The sequence below is a fragment of the Lytechinus pictus genome, chromosome 16 (genome assembly GCF_037042905.1).
Source record: "Lytechinus pictus isolate F3 Inbred chromosome 16, Lp3.0, whole genome shotgun sequence".
Classification (NCBI taxonomy): Eukaryota; Metazoa; Echinodermata; class Echinoidea; order Temnopleuroida; family Toxopneustidae; genus Lytechinus; species Lytechinus pictus.
In genome coordinates this window covers 6,908,880-6,933,432 of record NC_087260.1, presented here as the reverse complement: position 1 = coordinate 6,933,432, position 24,553 = coordinate 6,908,880, and the positions used below count along the sequence as shown (strand labels likewise).

Below are 24,553 nucleotides of genomic sequence, written 5' to 3'. Positions count from 1 at the left end.
ATTTAGTGAAAAACATTTCTTTGACGTCTGGATATATAAAAAAAAATCTGCTAAGAGATAATTTTATCAAGCTCATGCTGGTAGCGTTTGTATTTCGGCTTATTATGTCATAAACAGTATATACTGAGGGGGAACCTCGTTCTCAGCTTATCTCACGTGAGTCGAATCTAAAAAGTAAAATGTTATGTCACTTTTTAAATGTTGCATGTATCCTCTTATAGATAGCTTCCAATGGAAATGATTAAGTGTGATGGTTTTTATTTTATGGTCATTCGGACTTCCTGAAATTGATGGGAACAATACTTTCGTATTAGAACAATTAAGCGGATAGTTTTAGAGATAATAATTAAACAAAAATATAGTAATATAACAATGACCCTGGAGTATTTGTTCAGATTTTACCGGGAACATGTCGAAATTAAAACCACTTTCACAGGATCAAGTTAAAAAGCCAAGGTTTCTATACAACAACATTTGTGATTTTTTTTCTTATGCCAATGAAAATATCATAGCTGAATTATCTGCAAAATAAAGGCAAAAAAATACGATTAGATTTGAGAACTAACCCCTATACCAAATGCTGCAGATCTAGAGACTCGCGGGGCTTTTGCCCTGTTAAGATAACGTGTATAATTCTGATTTGATTTTGATTTGATTTATTTTTTCTTCTGCATTCATAACATTGGTATACGATACAATTTTCATTACGTAACAAACATAATATATGGTATGAATTATAAAATATAAAAAATAAAAAATAAAAAGTCATTCTAAACAAATATGATCTATTACCAACAAAAAAAATTAACATTTACAGTTTGCAGGAGAAGGATTGTCATTATAAGCAGATTGCTTGAAAAAAAATATGACAAGATAACGTGTATAATGGGCGAACAATAACTGCATACCGACCCCCCCCCCCAAAAAAAAAAAAAAAAAACTATGACATGGTATCAAAATTACACCACCAGTGTAGATGAACCCCACATTAATTTTACGCTGGTATCAGTTCCAGATGTTAGTTCAACTCCAATACGTGTTTGTATTTCATTTGCTTGAAATTGTAGCACTTTTGGTGTCATGTCCAAACCCTATATAAGGTGTAAATATATGAGTGTTGGTCATCCATTAACACCGTCTATACTGTTATATAATAAGCACCCTAGTTTTGACAGTTCTTGAGTGGCACAATAGACCAATATGTTCGCCCCCATATTTTTATCGGGGTTGACCCCCCCCCCCCGCCCCCAGGTTCTACACATCTGTTTACATGGTTATTCCAGGCTTAAGTGACAATATTACGGTATATGAATGAATAGGGTAAAATTTGACTATTGAAATACTAATGATTTCGCTCACCATTGAATGAAAAATAAGAAAATTATGGTTTTTGTTCTATGCTGAAATATGCATGTCATTACGAGTATGGTATGCAATTGATGAGCTGATAATGTCACGTCCTATCATTATATTTTGTATTAATTCATTATGTTCCACTTGAATAATGCAAATCCTTTATTTTTAATATTTTACACTCGTAAATAATAATAATAATAATATAGGGTATTTATATTGCGCACATATCCACCTTGTTAGGTGCTCAAGGCGCTCCTATATTACCCGGCTAAGCTAGGCGTTCATAGCGCACACAGCTTTTTAAGGAATTACTCCCTACCGGTACCCATTTACCTCACCTGGGTTGAGTGCAGCACATTGTGGATAAGTTTCTTGCCGAAGGAAATTACGCCATGGCTGGGATTCGAACCCACGACCCTCTGTTTCAAAGTCCGAAGACTAATCCACTGGGCCACAACGCTCCACGTAAAGAGGATAACGGGTTGGTGAATTTGTGTTCTGCCTAGAAAAATGTTTAAATGAAATCAAAAGATTTATTAGTTATAATCTCGATTTAGATTGATTTTTTAACTATTTTTATCGGTTAGACACAGTCATATTCACCAATTGAATGGTTACTTTGACCAATGCCTTAAGAACGTATAGGCCTGCTAATTATAAAATATCACCGTATTACTTGTTTAATTTCACCCTTTTTATTCAAATCATATCTTTTCGACCTGCAGTATAATTCAAGATAAATTTTCCACTCATGATAATACATATTGGACGCATATGCCTGTTGGACCAAAATGAAGAAAAAAAAAAAAATCAGTTTTTACTCACTGCGCAAACACATCTGACGTCAATCCCTTGGAAGTGGGGAAAAGTGAAAGTGTAGCGAGATTTATCTATTTATAAAGAATTGTGTCATTTGATACTTGCGACACCTAATTTCTCATTCATTCACAAGATTTGCAAATTTGGCAAATTTTAATTTTTGTAAAGCTAATTTCAATGTAATAGACGTGTTTATGTCTATCCCTATTTTTCTTTCCAATTTAATTTTCTTTTTTTTAATTCCCTCTGTTTCACTTTTTACGTTTTTAAAATAAATTGTCACTGTTTAAATTTCATTGTAAACATATTCATACATTATTTTAACTCAATACTCACATACAGTACAAAATTAGTGTTATTTATTATAAGAACAGATAATATTTAAGCACTAGCGTACCTACAGGGGGTAGAGGGGGCAGAGTGCCCCCCTGACGAGTCAGAACCCATGTAAGGGACATATCCCTGCCCCCTGACAAGTCTTGAAGACCGTTTTTTTTTTTTTTTTGCTTGTCAAATTTCTTTCTGGTACGAAATCCTTTATTTGTGGTTGAAGACCTATTTTTTTTTCTTTTTTGCTTGTCTAATTTATTGGCGGACGAATTCGCCCCCCCCCCCCCTGTGGAAAATCCTAGGTACGCCACTGTGTTTAAGAGAATAGTAGAGATGACTAGATTAGCACAGGCGCGGTTCTATACTATTTTTTTGTCTGGGGATCGCTTCGGGGGGGGGGGGGAGGAATTGTGTGACGCGGATCATTTCAATAAAAACGAATAGCCCATCGTCGAAAACATGTGGGTCTGCAAAATCAGCTGCCCCTCCCCCCCCCCCCCCCCCCCCCATCTCCCGACCGGCTTGACATTCCGTTAGTTTTATGCGAGAGAGCATACACAGAACGTGCGAGAAAAAAATTAAATTGGAATAATAAAAAGTTTTCATTTTTGAACACTTGATGGTATGAATTGGATACTGCATTATTTAAAAAATATTTTTTTCCTTGTGTTAGATTACTTTTTTTGTTCGGGGGGGGGGGGGCTTTAGCCCCCAAAGCCCCCGCGGAACCGCCACTGGGCCGCTGGATTAGCGTATTATAATTAAAAGTCAGTCGATGAGTATATAGTCCCAAAATTTGTTTATGATCACTAATTACTCTATTCTATAGACAAATTTGACAAGAAGATATTCAAATATGACTAACATAGCTATTACACCAATTTACCCTTTTTTATGTATCCAGTCGTATTTACCAAGTTTTCTTCTAGAGCACTAGCGTAGGCATAATAAACCTAAATTTTGTAGGGGTCATACATGGCGTACACTGTAAAAACGCTGTTTAAAATTTTAAGCTCACAACATTTCCGAAAAATAAGAAAAAGACAATCAATCAATTGCAAATTTGCAATGAAATGCATGACTTTTAATTGAATCGGGGACCTGAAATTGACTTGGGAGCAATGGCCTGTTTCATGCAACACCCCATAAGTCAGGCAGTAACATATTCATTACGAGACGTTATTACATTTTATTAAGTTACATCAAGATGAGTGAAAGGAGCGATAAAAAAAACAGAAATGAAAAAGATATGGTTGTTTTGATTAACTCATCATAATGTGAGCATTACTTACTCTTGAGATGATATTTGATATTTCTTTGAATTTTAGTTTATTGAATTCCTTATATTAATTTCAACAATAAATTTGTATCCGCCTTGGGCGTTTGGAGGTTATTGGGCAATACGTAGCGGGGGGGGGGGGGGGGCAGGGGACAAATGCTCTCCCTCCCAGAAATTTACAAAACTTACATATTTTCAGTGAAATTTTTTTTTTTATTCACCAAGTGTGCATGAAATTCTTTATACTCACTGTAGAAAATCTAAACGCGCTTCTATGACAAGCTTGGTCACTTTGCTCTCTCGCTTTCGACTTTCTTGGGGGAAAAATGCGCTTCTTGCCCCCCCCCCCCCCGAGAAAAAAATTGTGCACGGCCATGTATGGTTATGTTATGTATTGTGAATTTAATCATGACATCTGAATAAAAAAAAAATTACGCGTATTTATTTTTTTATTCGAAATGTATGGTGATGAAGTCCTTGAAAGTGTTACCGGTTTCAGTGGGGGAATGTGGTCGGATTCATTGGAAATTAGAAAGGGTTAAATGACAGAGAGAGAGACCGAGAGAGATGGGGTGGGTTAATTATTAAAAAATCATGATTATTTGACATGGTAATCTGTACAGTGTGACTCATTCCAAAAAAAAAAGTTTCAAGTGATATCAAGTTGAAATGAAAATCAATGCAAACTTGAATACATACTTTCATCATTATACCACTCACTGGCGTATGCAGGTGGGGGTAGGGGGCTTGGTTATTTGCCCCTCCCCCAATTTCCACGACCGAGAGAAAATAATAAGAATAATATTAATAAAATGTGTAAGGCTATAGTATGCTGAAACATGTCACAAAGTTTGGTATTTAATTTTGGAAAGGTCTAATTTTTGGCTCGCTCGCTTTTGACTAATTAGAATATTCCCCATACACCACGTTCCTGCTCCCTCGTAATGTTTGACTCATTTGGCCACTGATCCTACTCAGTCATGCCTCCTCTTGTGTTAGATTCAACTATCTCTCCGAATTTCATCCGAATGATTCCAAACAAAATCTCCCATGAGCGAGTAGCGGCGAGTTTTACTTATCATTTTAACAAATAAAGAGAGCAAATAATGAAACCAAAGAAAGATAAAGGCATTCATCGAATTAAAGAAGTTGTTCACATAGCGTACCCTATGCTTTGTATCATACAAGATCGCATACGTTTTAGTGAATCATGAGATAATAACTGTTATTGGCTCATAGGGTGACAGCTAAAGGGAAAGAACGGCTGTGATTGGTCGTATGATTAAGCTGTGTCACGCGCATGCGCCATATTTTTCATCAATGAAACAAGAGCCCGCCCACGTTCAGAAGAAGGGGAAAAACGAAACACGAAAAAAAAATGCAGGCCTATTAATGTTTGTCACTTCCTGATGACTGACTGAAAGGAGGAGGATATAAAGGCAATTTTTTTAAACAGTGAATTATAACAATAATTCCTCAGTTTTGAGAGAAAAGGGACATTTCTGTTTCTTCTCTGTTATTTTTTCGACAGCCCATCCAGAATAATTCGTCATCTGCTACGGGAATATTCAGAACACTGGTCGCATTGAGAAAGCTAATAATTTAATTCGGATTCATCGTTGTTGGTCTCTTTTTTTTCATCCGGGGTTTTGTGACGTTTGATGAAGATGTTTCATTCGATCTGTTTTGCCGCCGTTTTGCTCGGTTGCGCATCGTCTGCTTCGATACAATCTGCGCTGTGGGAGATACAGTCATGCCCATCAGACAAACGAAGCTGTATTAATGGTAAGTTATTAACATCACTCATCATTTCATGTTATTTATAGAACGATAGTTTGCATCCAACATTTTGCTCCTTTAAACTTTATCCGATGTATATTTTTTTATCTTTTATTTAAGTGCATGCTGTATACCAGGATTTCAAATGTTGGTGTATACCAGCAAAAGTTTAATTCTATCACGATTTACAATACAAATTCTCGGAAATACATTGCTGAAAAAAATTAACTAAATGAGATATTGCGACTGCCTTGCACGAAAAGAATTTTAAAATACGAGAAAGATTATGTATTACAAATATCTAAATTTGAAGTACCGTTCCCATAAAACTTAATATCGGATTTTGTTATCACCCAAACTCTTAACTTCTTTATTTACGTCTAATTGTTAACATGCAGCTGGGTCCAATTATGAACGCTAATACAGCTGCGAACACTGCTGTTTGCTTACAACTTGAGTTCTTTTAAAATGTTAACGACAAAGTAAAAATACTGAAGAGGATGCATGGGGTCTTAAAAGAAGGATATGTTAAGACCAACATTAAGATAGAAATTAAGGGGGAAAAAGCATTATACAATTAAAACACACACGCGCACTTACCGGAATTAATAAACCAACCACTTGAGTGCTTTCCGAAAGACTGAGAAAATTAATTTAAAAAAATCGCGCTAGTTTATGATTAGACCGTTTAGTATCTGTTTGCTTTGACTTTGATATAGTCGAGAATTAGGTCTTACTGTACCCAGAATTTACGACATTTTGTTTTATCGCAGTTTCGGTCAATAAAGAAGTAATGAGGGGGAATCCCAGTTAAAAAAAAATGACGGTCGATTTGTGTTTTTGACGAAGGGGAACCTGTTGACAATAAAGACAAAGTTAGATGTATATGCACTAGCGTACCTACGGGGGGCAGACTGCCCCCCCCCTGACGAGTCACAACCCATGCAAGGGACATATCCCTGCCCCCCTGACGAGTCTTGAAGACCCTTTTTTTTTTTTTGCTTGTCAAAATTTTTTCTGGTACAAAATCCTTTATTTGTGGTTGAAGACCTTTTTTTTTATTGCTTGTCAAATAATTTGGCGTACGAATTTGCCCCCCTGTGGAAAATCCTAGGTACGCCACTGTGTATGTCAGCAAAATTGTTACTGTCACTGTTATTGAAGCAGTAATAATTGACTAAATTGATTAATGAAGTAAGAAATAAAGGGCAATTGATATGTTTTTTTTTTTTTTTTTTTTTTTTTTTTTTTTTTTTTGGGGGGGGGGGTTGAAGTCCCCCTCCATCCCCATTCCGCAACCCTTTAGACCCCACCCCTCTTCAATTGAATGACATGTCATCAGTACGGTCTGAACATGCCTCGCTTACAAAGAATTGCGATTTATTCTGATCAATCTCAACTATGGAAAGCCAGCAAGGTCAACATCTAAAATGCATGACAGTTCAAAATATTTTCTAGATATGATGTATATTCATCAATTCATTGTTTTCTTGATATTTTGGTGTGTTTGCCTTTGTTTACAAAGGACATTTTGCAAATTTCCTGTAGAAAAAATTATGACGCCGATGGATTTCCATAGCGTTAAGATTGATTGGATCAATCGTAACTCTTTGTGAGACGGTGCCCTGGGGTGACAGCGAAATAAACTCCAATACAACTGAATCGAAACGTTTTGTGTTTATATATGATATCACTTCTAATTCGAGTAGTTTTGATCCTGGTAATGAATATAAATATCGAGCGTGGGACTCGGCAGAAGTTAATGAACTTTAATTTTGAGTATTAAGTCTCAGATTGGTTGCCTTTTTTGGTTGTTGATATTTCCAACTTTGGATTGGATAGCTTTATTTTCTCTTCATTCAAATGAAAGAATGAATTAATAAATAGAAATAGATTTTTTTTTAATTAAACAAAAATCATATAGCTAATAAATAAATATATAAATAAATAAATAAATAAATAAATAAATAGATTAATAAATAATTAAATAAATTACTGGATAGATATATAATTGAATATGATATAAACTATAAAATGAATGTAAATTGATAACTCAATTGATAAAGAAATACAAAAGCACATAAATGAAATAAATCAATTAGTAAATAAAAAAATATATAAGATAATTAAATAAAGTAATAAATAGCTAATAAAATAAACAAAGGAAATTTATTACTTGATAAACAATATAAAAAGGAATGAATAATTTTTGTTGCTATAAATTTTAATAAATTGCGCGTTAAGAGAGATGAATGTTGAAGGAGTCGGGTAGAGCGGAGGATTCGGATTCCGGTGACCCGGGTTCGATTCCCACTTGGTGCGCTAGTGTCCTTTGGTAAGGCATCAATCCTCATTACCAGGTCCTACGAGGAGGACCTGAACACATCGGTCCTCTGGTTGCTTGCTTACAAGCATTTATGCTTTCTTAGCAATCAGGTAAACAAAAATCACCATTTACCATTTATGGGGGCGTTTCATCAACATTAATTTTCTCATCAATAATAACAAGATATCAGGGCCCCGTCTTACAAAGAGTTACGTTTGATTGATCCAAGTAACCTCAACTACATGGAATTCTATCATTGTCATAATTTTCTCTAATTTTTTTATCACACTTTTGTTATTTTGCAATAGAAATTTTACCCAATATGCTACGCCATGTTCGGCCCTCATTACGAAACTGCATTTAACATTAGTGTACTGTGACGCGTCATTGTGCATGGGATGTACATACCTACCTAGTATAATGTCAGTAATTCTCTCAAATATAAATTTACGATTTAAAACAAAATGACATCCTTTGAGGTTATACGAGAAAATAGAATGGTGTTACGCCGTTGTAATCACGTCTGCAACGTATACACTTCTCCCCAACTTTCCACAATAACTTTGTAAATATTAATTAATTTTTCTTCGTACATTTTTTTTCTGGGAATTGTTGCTTTCTGATTTTAATATGCCTGTCGTAATAATTTACAAGTACTACACAAACAAACAAATACGTGCTTAATGACGACCAACAAGGACGGATCCAGGATTTCACAAAAGAAAAGGGGAAAAGTGACATTTTGATAAGAAAAATAAGGGTTTTTACTCTAGAAAAAGAGTAGTTGCTCTCTACAACCAGATGTCAAGCGAGAAAAGAATAGGTTATTCCTTAAAAATGGGGCATTTATATGATGCTGATGAATCAATGATGACGATGATGATGATAATAATAATGATGATGATGATTATAACAATTATTGTAATAATGATGTAATAATGATAATAAATCTCAGACAGATTAGGGCATATTTTTGATGCCCCTTGGATCAGCCAATGATGAAATATAATTGGTGTTTGATTATAATACACTACCGGGGTATATTAAAGAAACATTATAAAGTTCGGCGTATTATGTTTTCTGGTAGGAGGGGACTTGGGAGATCTTGGCCCCTAATAAAGTTCCATCATCATAAAAAAGTAGGGAGAAATGAATATAGGCAAAATGATGAAATATGATGTTACTACTAGTATTTGGTAAATATATTGTAGAAATCTATCATAACTTTTTTTTAAGAGGGTCAATTTTTTGGCTTGCTTGCGACTTTTTTTTTTAGAAATATTGCTCCATACATGATGTTTGGCATCCTTAAAGGTCAAGTCCACCCCAGAAAATTGTTGATTTGAATCGATAGAGAAAAATCACACAAACATAACGCTGCAAATTTCATCGAAATCGGATGTAAAATAAGAAAGTTATGACATTTTTAAGTTTCGCTTATTTTTCACAAAACAGTTAAATGCACAACTCAGCGATATGCAAATGAGAGAGTCGATGATGTCCATCACTCACTATTTCTTTTGTTTTTTATTGTTTGAATAATACAATATTTCAATTTTTAAAGATTTGACATTAATTACCAACTTGACTTAACCATAAACTGTTAAAATAATGGTAATTCCACATGTTCAGGGAGGAATAAAACTTTGTTTCACTTGACGAGGAGGAGAAAATGATAATATTTCATATTTCATATAATAAAATACAAAAGAAATAGTGAGTGGGTGACGTCATCAGTCTGCCAATTTGCATACCGACCAGGATGTGCATATAACTGTTTTGTGAAATTAAGCGAAACTTTAAAATGTCATAACTTTCTTATTTTCCATCCGATTTTGATGAAATTTTCAGTGTTTTGCTTGTTGGATTTTTCTCCTTTTTTTCAAATCAACTTTTTGTTGGGGTGGACTTGTCCTTTAACTTTTTTTTGCTCAATGTACCATTGGGATAACCCCCGGTTTGATAACACTCGATAATTAGAAAGGTGGTTACGTTGAGAAATTTGATAAGTATCCTGCTAAGTAAAATGAGTGGGGCTTAAGTGCCCATTCCCGCAATCCCACACTCCTATAAATTTGTTAACCAACCCATCCGATGGTTGAAATCCGACCCGACCAACCTCACTGTTGGTTCAAGAAAATGCATTCAATTTTGCATGCCAATTTGTTTTAACCAACAGCATATTTGAACCCAACTATAGGTTGGTTAAAACTTTTCTGAGAGTGCACGAGATTTTCTCGTGTATATATGAAGGCATCGTGGCGGTTTACATGTATCCCAAAATAACGATGAAAGTCAACAATTTCTTCATTTCATCTGTGGCACGTTTAAAATAAACAGTGTGTAAGAACTTCCGCAAAGAGAATCAGAAAGAGATTTTAAAAATAAATAAATACAGAGTAATATCCTGACATTCCATACTAACCTGGATATTGCATTTCACATTCCTGAAGAATGAAAGTCTATTTCTAGCGAAATACATTTTTATAGATATTTTTTCTTTATAATTTAGGACGTGTGTTCTTTCTTGGAACAGGATATTACATTCTGACAAATGTTACAACTCGAGTCACCTTGTAAAGTCACGCTCAAGTTTCTCACGTATCACTTTATCTTACACATTTGATTGTTATTTTTTATCATAAAAGGAGATCATATCAATTCTTATGGTAGGATCTCATGTTATTAGCAGATGTCATAATTTTCTAACGCTGGTATAACATAAGTACATGTAGTCTAAAAGAAATCTCAATGCGGATATAAAAAGACACCTTATCACATTTTACTTGTTCTATTTCTTCTTCTTCCTTCTCCCTATCTTATTCCTCCTCTTCTTTCTTCTTCTTATTCTTCTTTTTTCTTCTTCTTCCTTTTCTTCTTCTTCTTCTTTTTCTTCTTCTTCTCCTCCTCCTTCATCTTCTCCTTCTTCTTCTTCTTCTTCTTCTTCTCCTCCTCCTTGTTCTCATATTTCTTCTTCTTCTTACTGTATTGATTGATTTTATCATTGTCTATGTAATTATTGTATGTGTTGTACCCTTTTTTAATGGATGTGAATAAAGTGAATTTGAATTTAAATTTGAATTCTTCCTCTTCTTTTTCTTTTTTTTTCTTCTTCTCCTCCTCCTTCTCATATTTCTTCTACTATTCTAGTTCACGATCTGAATTAATTAAGGCAAAGGTGACTTTGTGTCAAAACGGAATTGAAAATCAATAATAATTATTTTTCCAGTTGTGATTTGTGGTATTTATCTTGTCATTATGTTGCTTTCTGTGTATATCTATTTGAATGTCTGATTCTTGATACCAGATTTTATTTACAGCGAATTCCCGTATCCTGTTAATAAGATTAATATACATAATAACTCATTAAGTCGTATCACTTGTATATACAGACGCGTGACCGTGCGGTTAATTATGAACAATTTCAAAACGGAACTATCAAAATTTAGGTGTTTGGATTGACTCAAATTTAACCTGAAACAGTCACATTCACAAAATTTGCATGTTGGCAACCAGAGGGATAGGAATTTTATATAGAATAAAACTATTATATCTCAAAAAGGATCATTGTTAATGCCTTTATAATTTGCTCGTTTTATCCCACTTATCTTACTGCAAAATAGTATGGTCGTATATAGAAGTAAGGTAAGAACACTCTAAAAACACTGAGTAAAATTTTACCCACTATTGGGTACAAAGGGAGCATGCATGTTTGCTGGGTTAATTTTTTCTACTACATAATGGGCCATTTCAACCCAACATCGCGTAAAATTTACAGAATATTGGTTTTGTTTCACCCAACCAACATGCATGTTCCCATTTTACCCAATAAACTTTTCTTTTTTAGAGTGAATAGAAACGTTATTCGATCTTTATAAGAAAGCACTCCGCATCTGTACACATTCACATTGCATCGCAGATATTGATAATGTAGGTCTATTTCACAACTGAAAATTATCGAAAGGCCATATACATGTTTAATTTTTCAACCAATTTTATTCCGATTCCATTTCGCAATCTTTTTATTTACAGCAAAGATATTCATGTCCAACACGGCATTCAACAGTTCTCTACTTAACCAACCCTAGAAATTACTCATATGACGATACGATAGGCCACCATGGCCCAAATATTTTGGAATGCCTTGCCACATGATATCAAACAGTCTGCATCTCTTCTATTTCTTTTAAACCTCCGTTGAAGCAGTTTTATATCTATATTATTGTACCCAATTCTATCACCTGCACTCACACACTTGCACGCAATTGAACTTCTTTTAGCCACGATTTATTTCTTCATAATTCTCACCACTGAGTTTCTAAGTATCGGGTCGTGTGGTCCAGTGGTTAGAGCATTGGACTCATTGGACTCATTGGACTCATTGGACGCAAGGTTGTGAGTTCGAATCCCAACTCTGCCATTGTCTCCACTTTGATAAAAAAAAAGGCCCGAGAGTGATATCTGTCGTCTATAACGTCAGCCACTATGACTGATTAACCTGGACGTAAAATGTTTCCTAGGTAATTGGTTATATACCAGCTTGGCGTTTACCAGCAAAAATGCTGTCCTGCCGAGTTCCTACGGGAGTTACCATAAACAGAAACAGAAAACAGAAGTATCAATATCTTGTATTTCGTGACATCATTTTGCTCTCACGGTGTCCATGTAGCCCTCTCTCCTGCCTGCTGTTGGTCCAAGCAGTTTTGTGCTTACAATAGCTTTAGCTTGCCCCCGTATTCTACACTACTTCATTTCATTTCGTTTATTTCCATTTTCAACAATTACAGTTTATTTTGTACATTTTAACATATAAATAACAAAACATAATACTAAATAGGTTCATTATTGCGGATTGAAATAATCGCTAGAGGGTATTCATTTGTCTCGCAATCTACTATGGTCAACAAGGAAATTCGTGATCACTCTCGCAAAAAGTGTTCACTGGCTTTTTAGGAAATTCGTGATCACTCTCGCAAAAAGTGTTCACTAGCTTACAAGTTCACGAGCTTTCGAGTGCCGCTGCAACTCTTTATCAAGTGACGAAAAAAACATATTTCAAGTATTCCTGTACAAAAATTATATTCAAGATTATTACATATCAGGTTGGAAATGGAGGAGGCTGCTAAAAAGCGGAGCTTGTAGAGTGCAGCCTCCTAATAAATATTCTTGTAGTTGCATAGCATACAAAAATCAAAATAACAACTTGAGCATGAACCAGTTGAATTAAAAGGAAATAGGGGAAATCAAAATAGAAAAGGAAATAAGAAAAAGAGAGATTAAAGGTCTCCAGAATCCAGCCCCAGCACTCACAGACGGACCCCGTTGATCAACAGGAAAACGAAAAAAAAAACTTACTATATCAAAATGCTTTATATAATGTAATTATCAGTCTTTGTAAAGTCTTTGTCTTAAGTAAAAACAAAATAATAAAATACTATTTTACATGATATGTATGTATGTAATCTTATGTTTATCTTTGCACTGTAAATTATGTTTCACATGTGATCTATGTCTTACAAGCTGGGCTTTTCAATGGATCACCTCAGGCGGGTGTTTCATAAAGCTGTTCGTAAGTTAAGAGCGACTTTAAGAACGACTGGTGATCCTTTCCTGTGGAAAATGGCGTATTCATTGGCGATGGTTAAGCGCGTAAGAAAGGGTCACCAGTCGCTCTTAACTTACGAACTGCTTTATGAAACGGCCCCAGTTCTACATTCCAGTTATTGTTAATTCATTGTTACTTCATTGATGACATATGTAATGTTTTGTACTTGAACTAGGTTCTGATATCGGATTGGTCGCTTTTGAGCAAGACGAGTATACCCGGCTGGAGCACGCTGATGAAGGGCGATACAAAGACCTGGTATGCTACCCCGAGAACTTCTGCTCCATGCGCTGGTTGAAAGACGGTCAGCCCTTACCATGGGCGTGGTCTGAGGGGATGGGTTTGACTCAGGAGTATTGCAATTCGACGCTCATCTTCAGGAGGGCGGGGCTTGAAGCGGAGGGCGTGTACACGTGTGAGGTGACGGGTGCAAACGGAACGGTGGTTTCGAGAAATATCACGCTCAAAGTTGAAGGTGTGGTCCTGTTTGAAATATATTTTCCCTCTCCTTTTTTTTGTGATATAAATTTGTTTGGCCTACCTAAGAAGATGATCATGACTGAAGCTGTTGATGCTATCTGTCGTCAGTGAAATAACTTTAAAATGATATACATGATCATTATAGGGCCTATTGATACAATTTTTAAATTATCTTTCTATGCTTCGTTTGATTTTCATGATAAAGATTCATAGATATGATAAGTTATGCTTTGTTGTAATTTCAAATTGCGCAAATTCTTGTAAAATGATTTTGATTGTATTGATGATATTATACTAAACTGTTGAAGATCATTATCATTCATGTTACTCGTACAATAGGCCTACCACTTCGCATCACCATTATAACCACCATAACCATCATCCTCATCACCATCATTATCATCATCATCACCATCATCATCATCACCATCACCATCATCATCATCATCATCCTCATCATCATCCTCATCATCATCATCATCCTCATCATCACCATCATCTCCATTATCATCATCATCATCACCATCTTCATCACCATCATCATCGTCATCATCTTCATCGAGTCTCCATCATCACAATCATCATCGTCATCATCATCACCACCACTATCATCATCATCATCATCGTCACACCATATTATCTCATTCATCATCATCGTCGTCGTCTTCACCACCACCTCCGTAGTTGCAATCATCAATCCTACTTTATGGATATTTTTTTTTTTTTTCATCAATAATTATTTTTAAAGGGGAATCCAGCCTTTGCCATAAAATGTTGTGTTGGGAAGGAGAAAAATAAATTAAATAGAATGGCGAAAGTTTGAAAGAAATCGGACAAGGGATAAGAAAGTTATAGCTGCTTTTAAATTGAGATCACTAATAGTATGTAGATTTCAAACTGGCAACTGGGTAAGTAAGTTATGATAAGGGGCAAGGACAACTTTCCCATAGGCCATGTACTTTATTATCAGGGATTTGTGGTTTTCTCTTAAGTACCCATTCCCCTGGGGCAGTAATCTAAATATAATCCAGGTATATTGTTTTATGTCGTCAAGATGAAAGAAAAATATAATTTGAAATAAAACTTTTTGGGAAAATGACATTTTAGCCACAATATGTATTGGAGTACATGGAAGAGTAGTCCTTGCCTTACATCACTATGACATCCCATATGCGGCCAATTTGAAGTCTCCATGGGTATAGTGATTACCAATATTTACAACTTTTAAAAAATCATAACTTTCTTGTTGTTTGTCCAATATTGTTCAAACTTTCACCTATCAACTTGTCTGATTTTTCTTTTTCTTATAAAAACAAGTTTTTATTTGGGTTGGATTCCCCTTTAATATTGATATTTCCATCCGTTTGATACAGCTGCGCCGCCCCCTCCTCCACCCATCGTTGTCGCCGGCGACCTCTGCGCCAATCACACGGCCGAGCTCGGATCCGACGTCACCTTCCGCTGCGAGATCTACGTCGGAGAGAAGGCTATGGCTTCTAGCTACGCATATTGGACCATGGAGTACCTTGGAGAATGGGATTTCCCCGATTACGTCAGTGAGGATCTCGAAGGCATGGCCATTCACGAAATTAACACAAGGTAAATAATGTGCCTAATACCATGGTCACATTTGCTCTACGGCGGCCGTATACGGCGAGTCGAAAACAGTCGTTTTATTCATTTTTACTAAAACCACATATGTAGCTGGTACAAACAAATGTTAAAACGGCTGTTTTCGACTCGCCGTACGGCTGCCGTAGAACAAATGTGACCAAGGTATAACCAGCATGCAGTAACTTTATGGTGACATCAACTTCACGAGATATATTTCATCTTGTAATGTCGACTTAATAGCCCTATATATATTATCGACATGACGAGATACATTATCTTAACAAGTTGACTTAATTATCAAGTCATTATATGTCGTCATGGCGAGTAATGCTATCGTCATGTAAAAGGGTAGAAAATAATATTACATTAAAATCCATCACACAAATGAGAGTTTCGTATGAAAATCATTGTTTTTCGCTCTCTCGTTTTGCTCACTCTCAGCTTTGTAGAAACTTTTTCTCCCCCCCCCCCCCCGTTTTTTTCGTCGTGTAAAGCCACTGGTAATAAGTTATGTCTGTTGGTGTTACGGAATGCATTCAGTATTACTGTAAATTAAAAGAACTGAACCTGATGAGAACCGTCAGGAGCGGATAGGACCACCATGGACCTGGCTACGGAGGATTATCTATTGTTATTGGGGTGCTGTGACAATGCTCAGCACCCCCAGTAACAATAGACTAATTTTCCGTGGACAGGGCCCTGAGGACCACATTCGGTCCTTGTCCTCATATCTTAAAAGTGACTTGCCTCTTTTGAAAAATTCCATATCCTTGTGAAATGATTATGCTTTTTTAGTTACTAAATTATAGTAATTTCGATTCGATTATTGTCGGTTTTTTTCCTTTTTGCTTCCAATGCTCAGTTTTCGTTGTCCTTTTTTATTATCTTATAATTCAGAAGTGAAAGGCCTGGGTACTTGATGTCAGAACTTCAAATCGTCAACGCATCCCGGGAGACGTTTGTCAGATATCAACTCCACGCCTCCACCCCATCACAGAATTCTGTCACAGACTTTCACCTGGAGCCGGCGAGTTCCCATTTATCCAACGACACAAATGGTTGGTAAGTTTTTGAGGCAAATTGTGCACTCACCGAACACGACACGCACGGCTTCGATGAATGTCGCCCTCTTCGTCTACATCCACCGCACTGCAAAGTTTCTTGTCGAGGCAACAGTATAGAACAGTATTTGTGATTAGTTTAGGGCCTTTAGCTCTTGCCGAGCTCTTGCATGAAGATGAGGCACACAATTTCTGTATAAATATTTTCATCACCCCCAAAAGAAAACACCTAACTTCCACTTCTTCTTACCTTATTTTGTTGTTGTTGTTATTGTTGTTGCTGTTGCCTTTCTTCTTCTTTTTCTTCGTGTTCTTCCTTTTCTTCTATTTCTTCCACCTACTCTTCTTCTTTTCTTCTTCTTCTTCTTCATTTTCTTCCACCTACTCTTCTTCTTCATCTTCTTCTTTCTTCTTCTTCTTCTTCTTCTTCTTCTTCTTCTCCTCCTCCTCCTCCTCCTCCTTCTTCTTCTTCTCCTCCTTCTTCTCCTCCACCATCTCTTGTTTGAATTCTCTTCTTTTGCTTTTGAGTCTCCTTGTCCTGTTTTGGATTTATTTTCTCCGTATTTCAAATTTTCTCCTCCACTACCCCGTTCCTTTCTCAGCTTTTTCAAATTCTTTTTTATTGCTCGTAAACCAGCCCATTCACCATACAGGCTCACACACACAAACAAATCACCACACAGCAAAAACTGTGGTGTTAACCGGTGTACATAGAGGACCACACCAGTTATTTTACACCGGTGTTGAATTGGTGGTGTTAGTTTTACACCTATAGGTGTTATTACAACACCTATGGTTGTTACATTTACACTCTTTGGTGTTATGTTCAATCTCTAGGGTGTTATTTTAACACCTCAGGGTGTGGTCCTCTATTAACACCAATTGGTGTCAGTTTTAACACCACAGTTTTTACAGTGCACCACCACCATTTTTCTGCCCCTCCCATTCAATCTTGGCAATCCAAAAGAAATTATATCAATTGATTTTTTTTATTCGCCTCTTGATAGGCTCTGTTATTATTATTATTATTATTATTATTATTATTGTTGTTATTATTATTATTCCCTTTTTTTATCAGATCCCATTCCACTTTCTTTTTTTTTCAAAAGAAAATAAATCTTAAATTCTTAATCAAGTATTTTGTGTTCCTGCTTTTTTCTTGAATAATCTTAAAACCTGCTCTTGATAAACACCTATTTTTGCATATTTTACGTGTTTTGTGCTCTTTTGTAATTGCAAAATTACTTTTAGTTTTGCTGTGTCTATCTGCACATGTTTTATTAGCTTAAAGCCCGCCACACACCGTGCGATCCGATTACGATCCCATGTGGACTCGTTTTTATTTTCTGTTATCATACATGTTGTCTTCTATCAAGTTGTTGTAAGCTTTCCATTAATTGTATAAAACATCACAATGGTTCCCCAGTAATGTTTCTAAACTTGTTTGTAATCATTATAAATCAACACTTTTACACTCTGAACACCAGGACCCCGTCTTACAACGAGTTACGATTGATCATACCGATCACAGCTATGGAAAGCCAGCTGCAACCCATATATCGAAAATGCATGTCTGTTCGAAATGTTTTATAATGCATAATTGTTTTTGACAATTTAGTGTGCTCCTCCTTCTCTTTTAAAGAGACATTTGTTCAAATTTTTATCCTGAATTAGTTATTGATGGCTTTTCATAGTTGAGATGAATCCTAACTATTTGTAAGACAGGGCCCTGGGCCCCGTCTTACAGATAATCGCGATTGATCCGATCTGTCACAACTATGGACCGCCAGCAACATCGGCATCTAACATGCATGCATGTTTGTCCAAAATATTTTCTATGATGTATATTCATACATTCTTTTACATTCATCATTCTTTTGAAGATTCAGTGTGATTCTTTCTGTTTACTACGGAGATTGCGCAAATTTCCTGTAGAAAAAATTATGACACTGATGGATTTCCATAAAGTTACGATTGCTTGGATCAATCGTAACTCTTTGTAAGACGGAGCCCAAAAGTCAGATGTTTTAAGAGATCGCTAACCTTTGCGCCTTCTAGAATCGTCATCCTCAACTCGCATTATCATAATGATAAATATTTCTTGACGTTCCTTTTATCGCTGTGAAATATAGACCTTGTTTGATAATGTTTAAAATTAAAAAAAAAAGTTGCGGCGCGAAAAATATCAGGTCCCCCCGTCTTACAGAAAGTTACGATTGATCCAATCAACCTCAACTATACAGAAATGCATCAATGCCATATTTTTTCTATCCTGGAAATTTGCACAATGTCCTTTGTAAGCGAAGGGAATCAAAATGAATTTTCTATAAAACAATGAATGTATGAATGTACATCATATCTGGAAAATATTTTGAAAGAAAACATGCAATTTAGAGGTTGACATTGCTGCCTTTCATAGGTGTGGCTAATTGGATCGTTTGCACCACTCTAAAAACAAATCAGTCAAAAATGACTAGTTAATAGGGTCAGTTGGGTGCAATTGTTATTCTATTCATACTTGACTATTTTCTAGTCGTATTTTACTAGAACGGAGTTATTTCTGACTAGAATGTAATTCAGAAGTGTGACTATAGACATATCAGTTGCACCCAGCTGACTACTGGTCTAGTCAATTTGACTGAGTTGTTTTAAGTGTGAACTCTTTGTAAGGCGAGGTCCAAGAGTCAGTCTTATGGGCGGAAATCTGTCCCCAAAGTTGGGGGACCAGGGCCTGGAAAATTTGACAAGCAAAAAAAAAAAAAAAAAAAAAAGAGGTTATCACCAAATCAGTAAGGTCATTTTAACCCAAAAAAAATTTTGACAAGCAAAAAAAAAGGTTTTCACCAAAAATGTAAGGTCATTTAGTCCAAAATGTATTATTTGGATTGTGATCATAAAAGACCAAAAATAGTTGGGGGGACATTTGATATTGTGTCCCCCCTACTATTTTTGGTAGGGGGGACACGTCCCCCCTGTCCCCCTGAGATTTCCACCCATAGTCAGTCATCTAATTACATAGAATATGAGGACCAATATATTAGCAGTCGAACTGCAATACTTTAGTCATGTAATAGAAAACGAACTTGGCATTCAAAACAAGCTACTTTTTCTATAGGTCTTCATTTAGACCTTTCATAACAAATTCTAGTTACAGCACAATTCGACGTGGAATATTGATGTTCTAATAATTCTGACATCTTTCAGTTTTGTATCAGTCCATTTTCCATAATTTTGATTAAGTATAGACATGTATGTATTAGGTTCTCTTGATTAGAAAATAATCTTTGAAGGGATTTATTATCAAAACTTGATAAAAATTATATAGTTTCGTAATGTCAGAAATTTGTGAATGTCCTCTGTTCTTGTCGATAATGTCTTCATGCAGGTAATCAGCAGACCAATCACAATTGGAATAAAGCATTAGCATCTAGCAGAGAGGAGGAATCGCTACGGTGGTGGAAAACATTCGGCATCGTCGTTATTTGTCTTCTCGTCATCGTCGTCGTCCTCATAGTGTTAACGGTGGTCGTCGTTTCCTTCTACAAGCGACGTCTTATTTTAGCGGACATGAAGACGCCCTATGAATATCATAAACAGCTTGACAATAAAGCGACTGTAACATAGATTTTTAAAATGGTGTCAGTTTTTAATACAGTACTACAGTGAAATATAAAGGATATTCCCTAAACTTTGAAACTTTTCTTTTTGGAGGGGGGGGGGATGAGCAGTTTTAAAGTTGTCCCATTTTTTATTTGTATTTGTAGTATCCCCACCCCAGTGTTTACCACGGTAAATAAAGCATTTCCATTTATTTGAATGGAGGGTAAAAGAGCAGAGGTGCCGTGGCCGGGGACCGAACCCCGGACTTTCCAGGCGCCTCAGACCACTCGGCCACGGCACCTGTGTTGAAAATGTTTAAAATCGATTATGCAATTCGTATCATAAAATGTAAAGTTTGAAAGTTTTTACGGTTCAGTCACAAAGTTGTATGTCCATGGTGAGACCGCGTTAAGCAGGGCCCCGTTGCATATAAGTTACTATTATAATAACTTTGCCATCCAATGGTAACTACCATGGTAACGGTGCTCATCGGCCAATCAAAATCAAGGATTCAATGAAAGTTACCACTGGATGGCAAAGTTACCATAATAGTTACTTTTATGCGACGGGGCCCGGTTGCAGTATCTGTACAGTGTTTTGAAGTTGCACTGGTTCGTAGGAAAAGAACAATTTATGTGAACGCGCGCTCTGGGAAGTTTGAAACCAACCAATCAGTTGGTTGGGTTGAAATATAAATCTAACAACTGATGGTTTAATAAAATTGCATGAAAAATGAATTGTGATTTGTTTAACCTATAGTTGCTCAGTTCATATTTTAACCAACTATAAAAGTATTTGAAAGTGCGTACTTACTTGTTATTTGATAAATTTGTAAAAAAATTTGGGGTATTAATGTGTGCCATTCCACCCTCCCCCCAAAAAAATATCTGAGATCCATGGCGATAAATGCTCTATAATCTATGTCTACAATATTTTGTAAAGATTGTTGGAGTAGCCCTTTCCATGTTTCATTCTCAACTTCGATAATTGTCCAATTCAGGATGGGATTAAAGAAGTCATGACTTTAATTTTCTCCATTTATAAAAGGATTGCTTCTTGGAGAAAACTATCTAAAGACTTTAAGAAATGACATCAATGTATCTTGATGTTTTGAAAAAGTTGCCTAGCTGCTTTCCCGTTCCTGGGAACAATATCTAAGCAGTTAATATTTTGAGCCAATATGATAATGTTTGTTATTTCCATTTCATAATCTACCTGTCTATATTTTGTAAGAGGACTGGATTGTGTATACTTTCCATTTTAATTGGGAAAAATACAAGCAGTGTTATGTAAAGCCTATGGCAATATTTATTATTATTATCAAAGTTTTATGTAAATGTATGTGCATATCTCCCTGTATCATAATACATAGCAAAAAAAGCACACAAACAAAACAAACAAACAAACAATTATATAGGGGATCAACAACGCCAGTCGTTTGTCTCTGGTATTTATGCACCATACACTCTTAAAACAAATCAGTCAAATTGACTAGATCAATAGTCAGTTGGGTGCAACTAATAATATGTCTAGTCACATTTCTGACGTATATTCTTGTCAGAAATAAGTCTGTCCTAGTCAAATACGACTGGAAAATAGTCAAATATGACTAGAATAAACAGTTGCACCCAACTGACTTGATTAACTAGTCATTTTGACTGATTTGTTTTGACAGTGTATGCCATATGAAAATTCCATAAATTGGTTGTTATTTTCTTATCCTCCATGCTTAAACACATATTTTTCATAGGTATCGCGGGATGACTCAAACGTGAGTCTTGATAGTAAATGCACAGGTGAAATTATCCTACACTCATTGAAAAAAATACCTTCTTATGGAATTTATCAAACATAACATTTAAGGGAACTGCTCTTACAAATCTACAACTCATAACAAATACATATCGTTATTCTTTCAAGGATTTTCGTCATATCTGCATGTATTTATATTGTATTTCTATTGTTCTGCCATTTAAACAAAAAGAGGATGTCAGGGTATTTTGTTTTCATTAATGATCAATTAAAATAGAAAGTGATGTAGATAATTGTCTGTTTTAAGGCAGCATAGTTCCAACACGTCATTGGTGTATTAATACTTGAAATTGGCAACAGGACCGGTTTAAAAAAAGGCTTGACAAAAACTCTCCAATATTGTAACATTCATGCAAAGCCTTGATTTGATTGGCTACTGAATCATGGTAATATCGTGGTAAAATTACCATACAAAGCGGTCCCATGTCATTTTTACAAATAAACTGGTACACGTACGTAAATTATCAATTTTGTTTTTACATTTGGTTCTTATGATTTTCCGCAAATAATATACAATTACAGGGAAAATGCATGTAAAATACTTCTTCAACATCGTTATGGGACTTACAAATGAAACTAAAAAAGTAACCGAAACGTTATTGTATTCTATATAGGCCTGTATCGATATGTTGTATGTTTTAAAATTGGATAATATAATCTTTGTTCACCAGTGCAATTTCTTTATACTATTTATATCGATCGCAAGTGCTTCAGGTTATTGAATTACTGTGTATAATTAGTTAGTGTAAGTATACCCATCAGGGAAGTGGGAGGCCTAACCTGGTATGCCTATATTTATCGCAGTGATATATCATTTTTTTTCTCTCTTGTTAGAAGAATTTGCAATGATTTGTGGATAAAAAAATCTATTTGTTATATACTATCATTTATCAAAATATTAATAAACAAACATTTTTTTAAATAAATGTACAGTTGAGGTGTGTTCGCGTTTAATCTAGTAATAATAACTTGGAATAATATGAATTTTATACATGTAGATAATTACATTGTATATAAACATTCCATTTAATGGGATTATGACGTATCAATTTTTATATCAATTTAACGAAAAACTTTATTTTGAATAAGCAAGCAAGTAAGATAATGGATGTAAAGAAATCATTCAAAAAGTTATAAAATAAATACAAAATCAGTTGTAATAATAGTGGTAGTAGTAGCAGTAGTATAGTAGTAGTAGTAGTAGTAGTAGTAGTAGTAGTAGTAGTAGTAGTAGTAGTAGTAGTAGTAGTAGTAGTAGTAGTAGTAGTAGTAGTAGTAGTAGTAGTATCACTTTAAATGTTAAGGATTTTAAAAAATCCAGATCGGCTTTGAATAGTGATCAGACGAATGTTAGATTTAGATTTGAATAAAAAGCGTAAAGATTTGAATTTAAATCTTTTATAATAAAAAAAAGATTGGTCAAAATAACCAATGTGTCTGTGAATATTGTGTTCGACCAACAAAATGTTCAAAATCAACCATTTTATTGGTAAGAATCAACCAGAATTCTGGCTAATATTAAAAAAAATTTATCGATTGGATACATATTCTTCACCCACAGATTTGTTATTTAAACCAATTCTATTGTTTGTCTGTATTTTCTTTTACAATGTAAACATTTTTAAACAGCCGTTCGAAAAGTAGTGCTATATTAGCAGACAAAGCATCGTAGAAGCCAAAACTAACAGAAATGGTGTTACCTACAAAATATGCTATAAGGCAATATTTTTGGATATTGACTACTGACTATCACTGATCTGTATACAGTTCAGTGACTTTAATTCTGCCTCGATTTGGACTATGTTCCAGTGTTGAGAGATGTTTTTATAATGTATATTGAATTACAATGGCATATTTTTATAAGCTTGAAAAACAAAAGAAATAAAAAGAAACGCAAACAAAAATATGGAGTTCTTGTGATAATTACTTGTTGGAATGAGTGTAATTGCAACTGCACTGTAAAACCTGTGGTGTTAAAACTGACACCAGTCGGTGTTAATATAGAGGACCACACCCTGTGGTGTTAAAATTACACCCTAGAGATTGAACATAACACCAAATAGTGTAAATGAAGCAACCAAAGGTGTTGTAATATGTGTTAAACTAACACTGTCAATTTAACACCGGTGTAAAATAACTGGTGTGGTCCTCTATGTACACCGGTTAACACCATAGTTTTTGCTGTGTGGGGAACGAATGAGTGTCATTTCGTTCAGCCCCCCCCCCAAAAAAAAAAGTAAGGGGAAGAAAAGGACAGTCTTTTCAGTCAAACCAACGAAACCGACTCTAAACCGACCGATGATTGGTCATTAAACTTTAAAAACACTGAGTAAAAGTTTACCCAATATTGCGTAAAAAGGGAACATGCATGTTTGCTTGGTTTTTTTTTTTAAACCCCATATTGGGCAAAATGCATGTTTTATAGGATAAATTTCAATGCAACATTACGTAAAATTTACAAAATATCTGGTATCTTTTTACACATCCAACAT

General features: G+C 35.3%; 1 protein-coding gene across 2 annotated transcripts; it reads left to right on the top strand.

Annotated features, from left to right (window-relative positions):
• Positions 1-5,246: 5,246 nt before the first annotated feature.
• Positions 5,247-23,965, top strand: LOC129278930 (uncharacterized). Of its 2 annotated transcripts, XR_010296098.1 has the most exons (6): positions 5,247-5,569; positions 13,670-13,969; positions 15,348-15,573; positions 16,486-16,646; positions 20,035-21,730; positions 21,872-23,965. XR_010296098.1 is itself a non-coding variant. In XM_064111355.1 (5 exons), the coding sequence occupies exons 1-5, from the start codon at positions 5,446-5,448 to the stop codon at positions 20,271-20,273; spliced, it is 1,050 nt and encodes a 349-aa protein (XP_063967425.1). In that variant the 5' UTR covers positions 5,364-5,445; the 3' UTR covers positions 20,274-23,965. The 2 variants fall into 2 exon arrangements, 1 of the variants encoding a protein (XP_063967425.1); XM_064111355.1 differs by having other exon boundaries at positions 5,364-5,569; positions 20,035-23,965.
• The last annotated feature ends 588 nt before the right edge of the window (positions 23,966-24,553 follow it).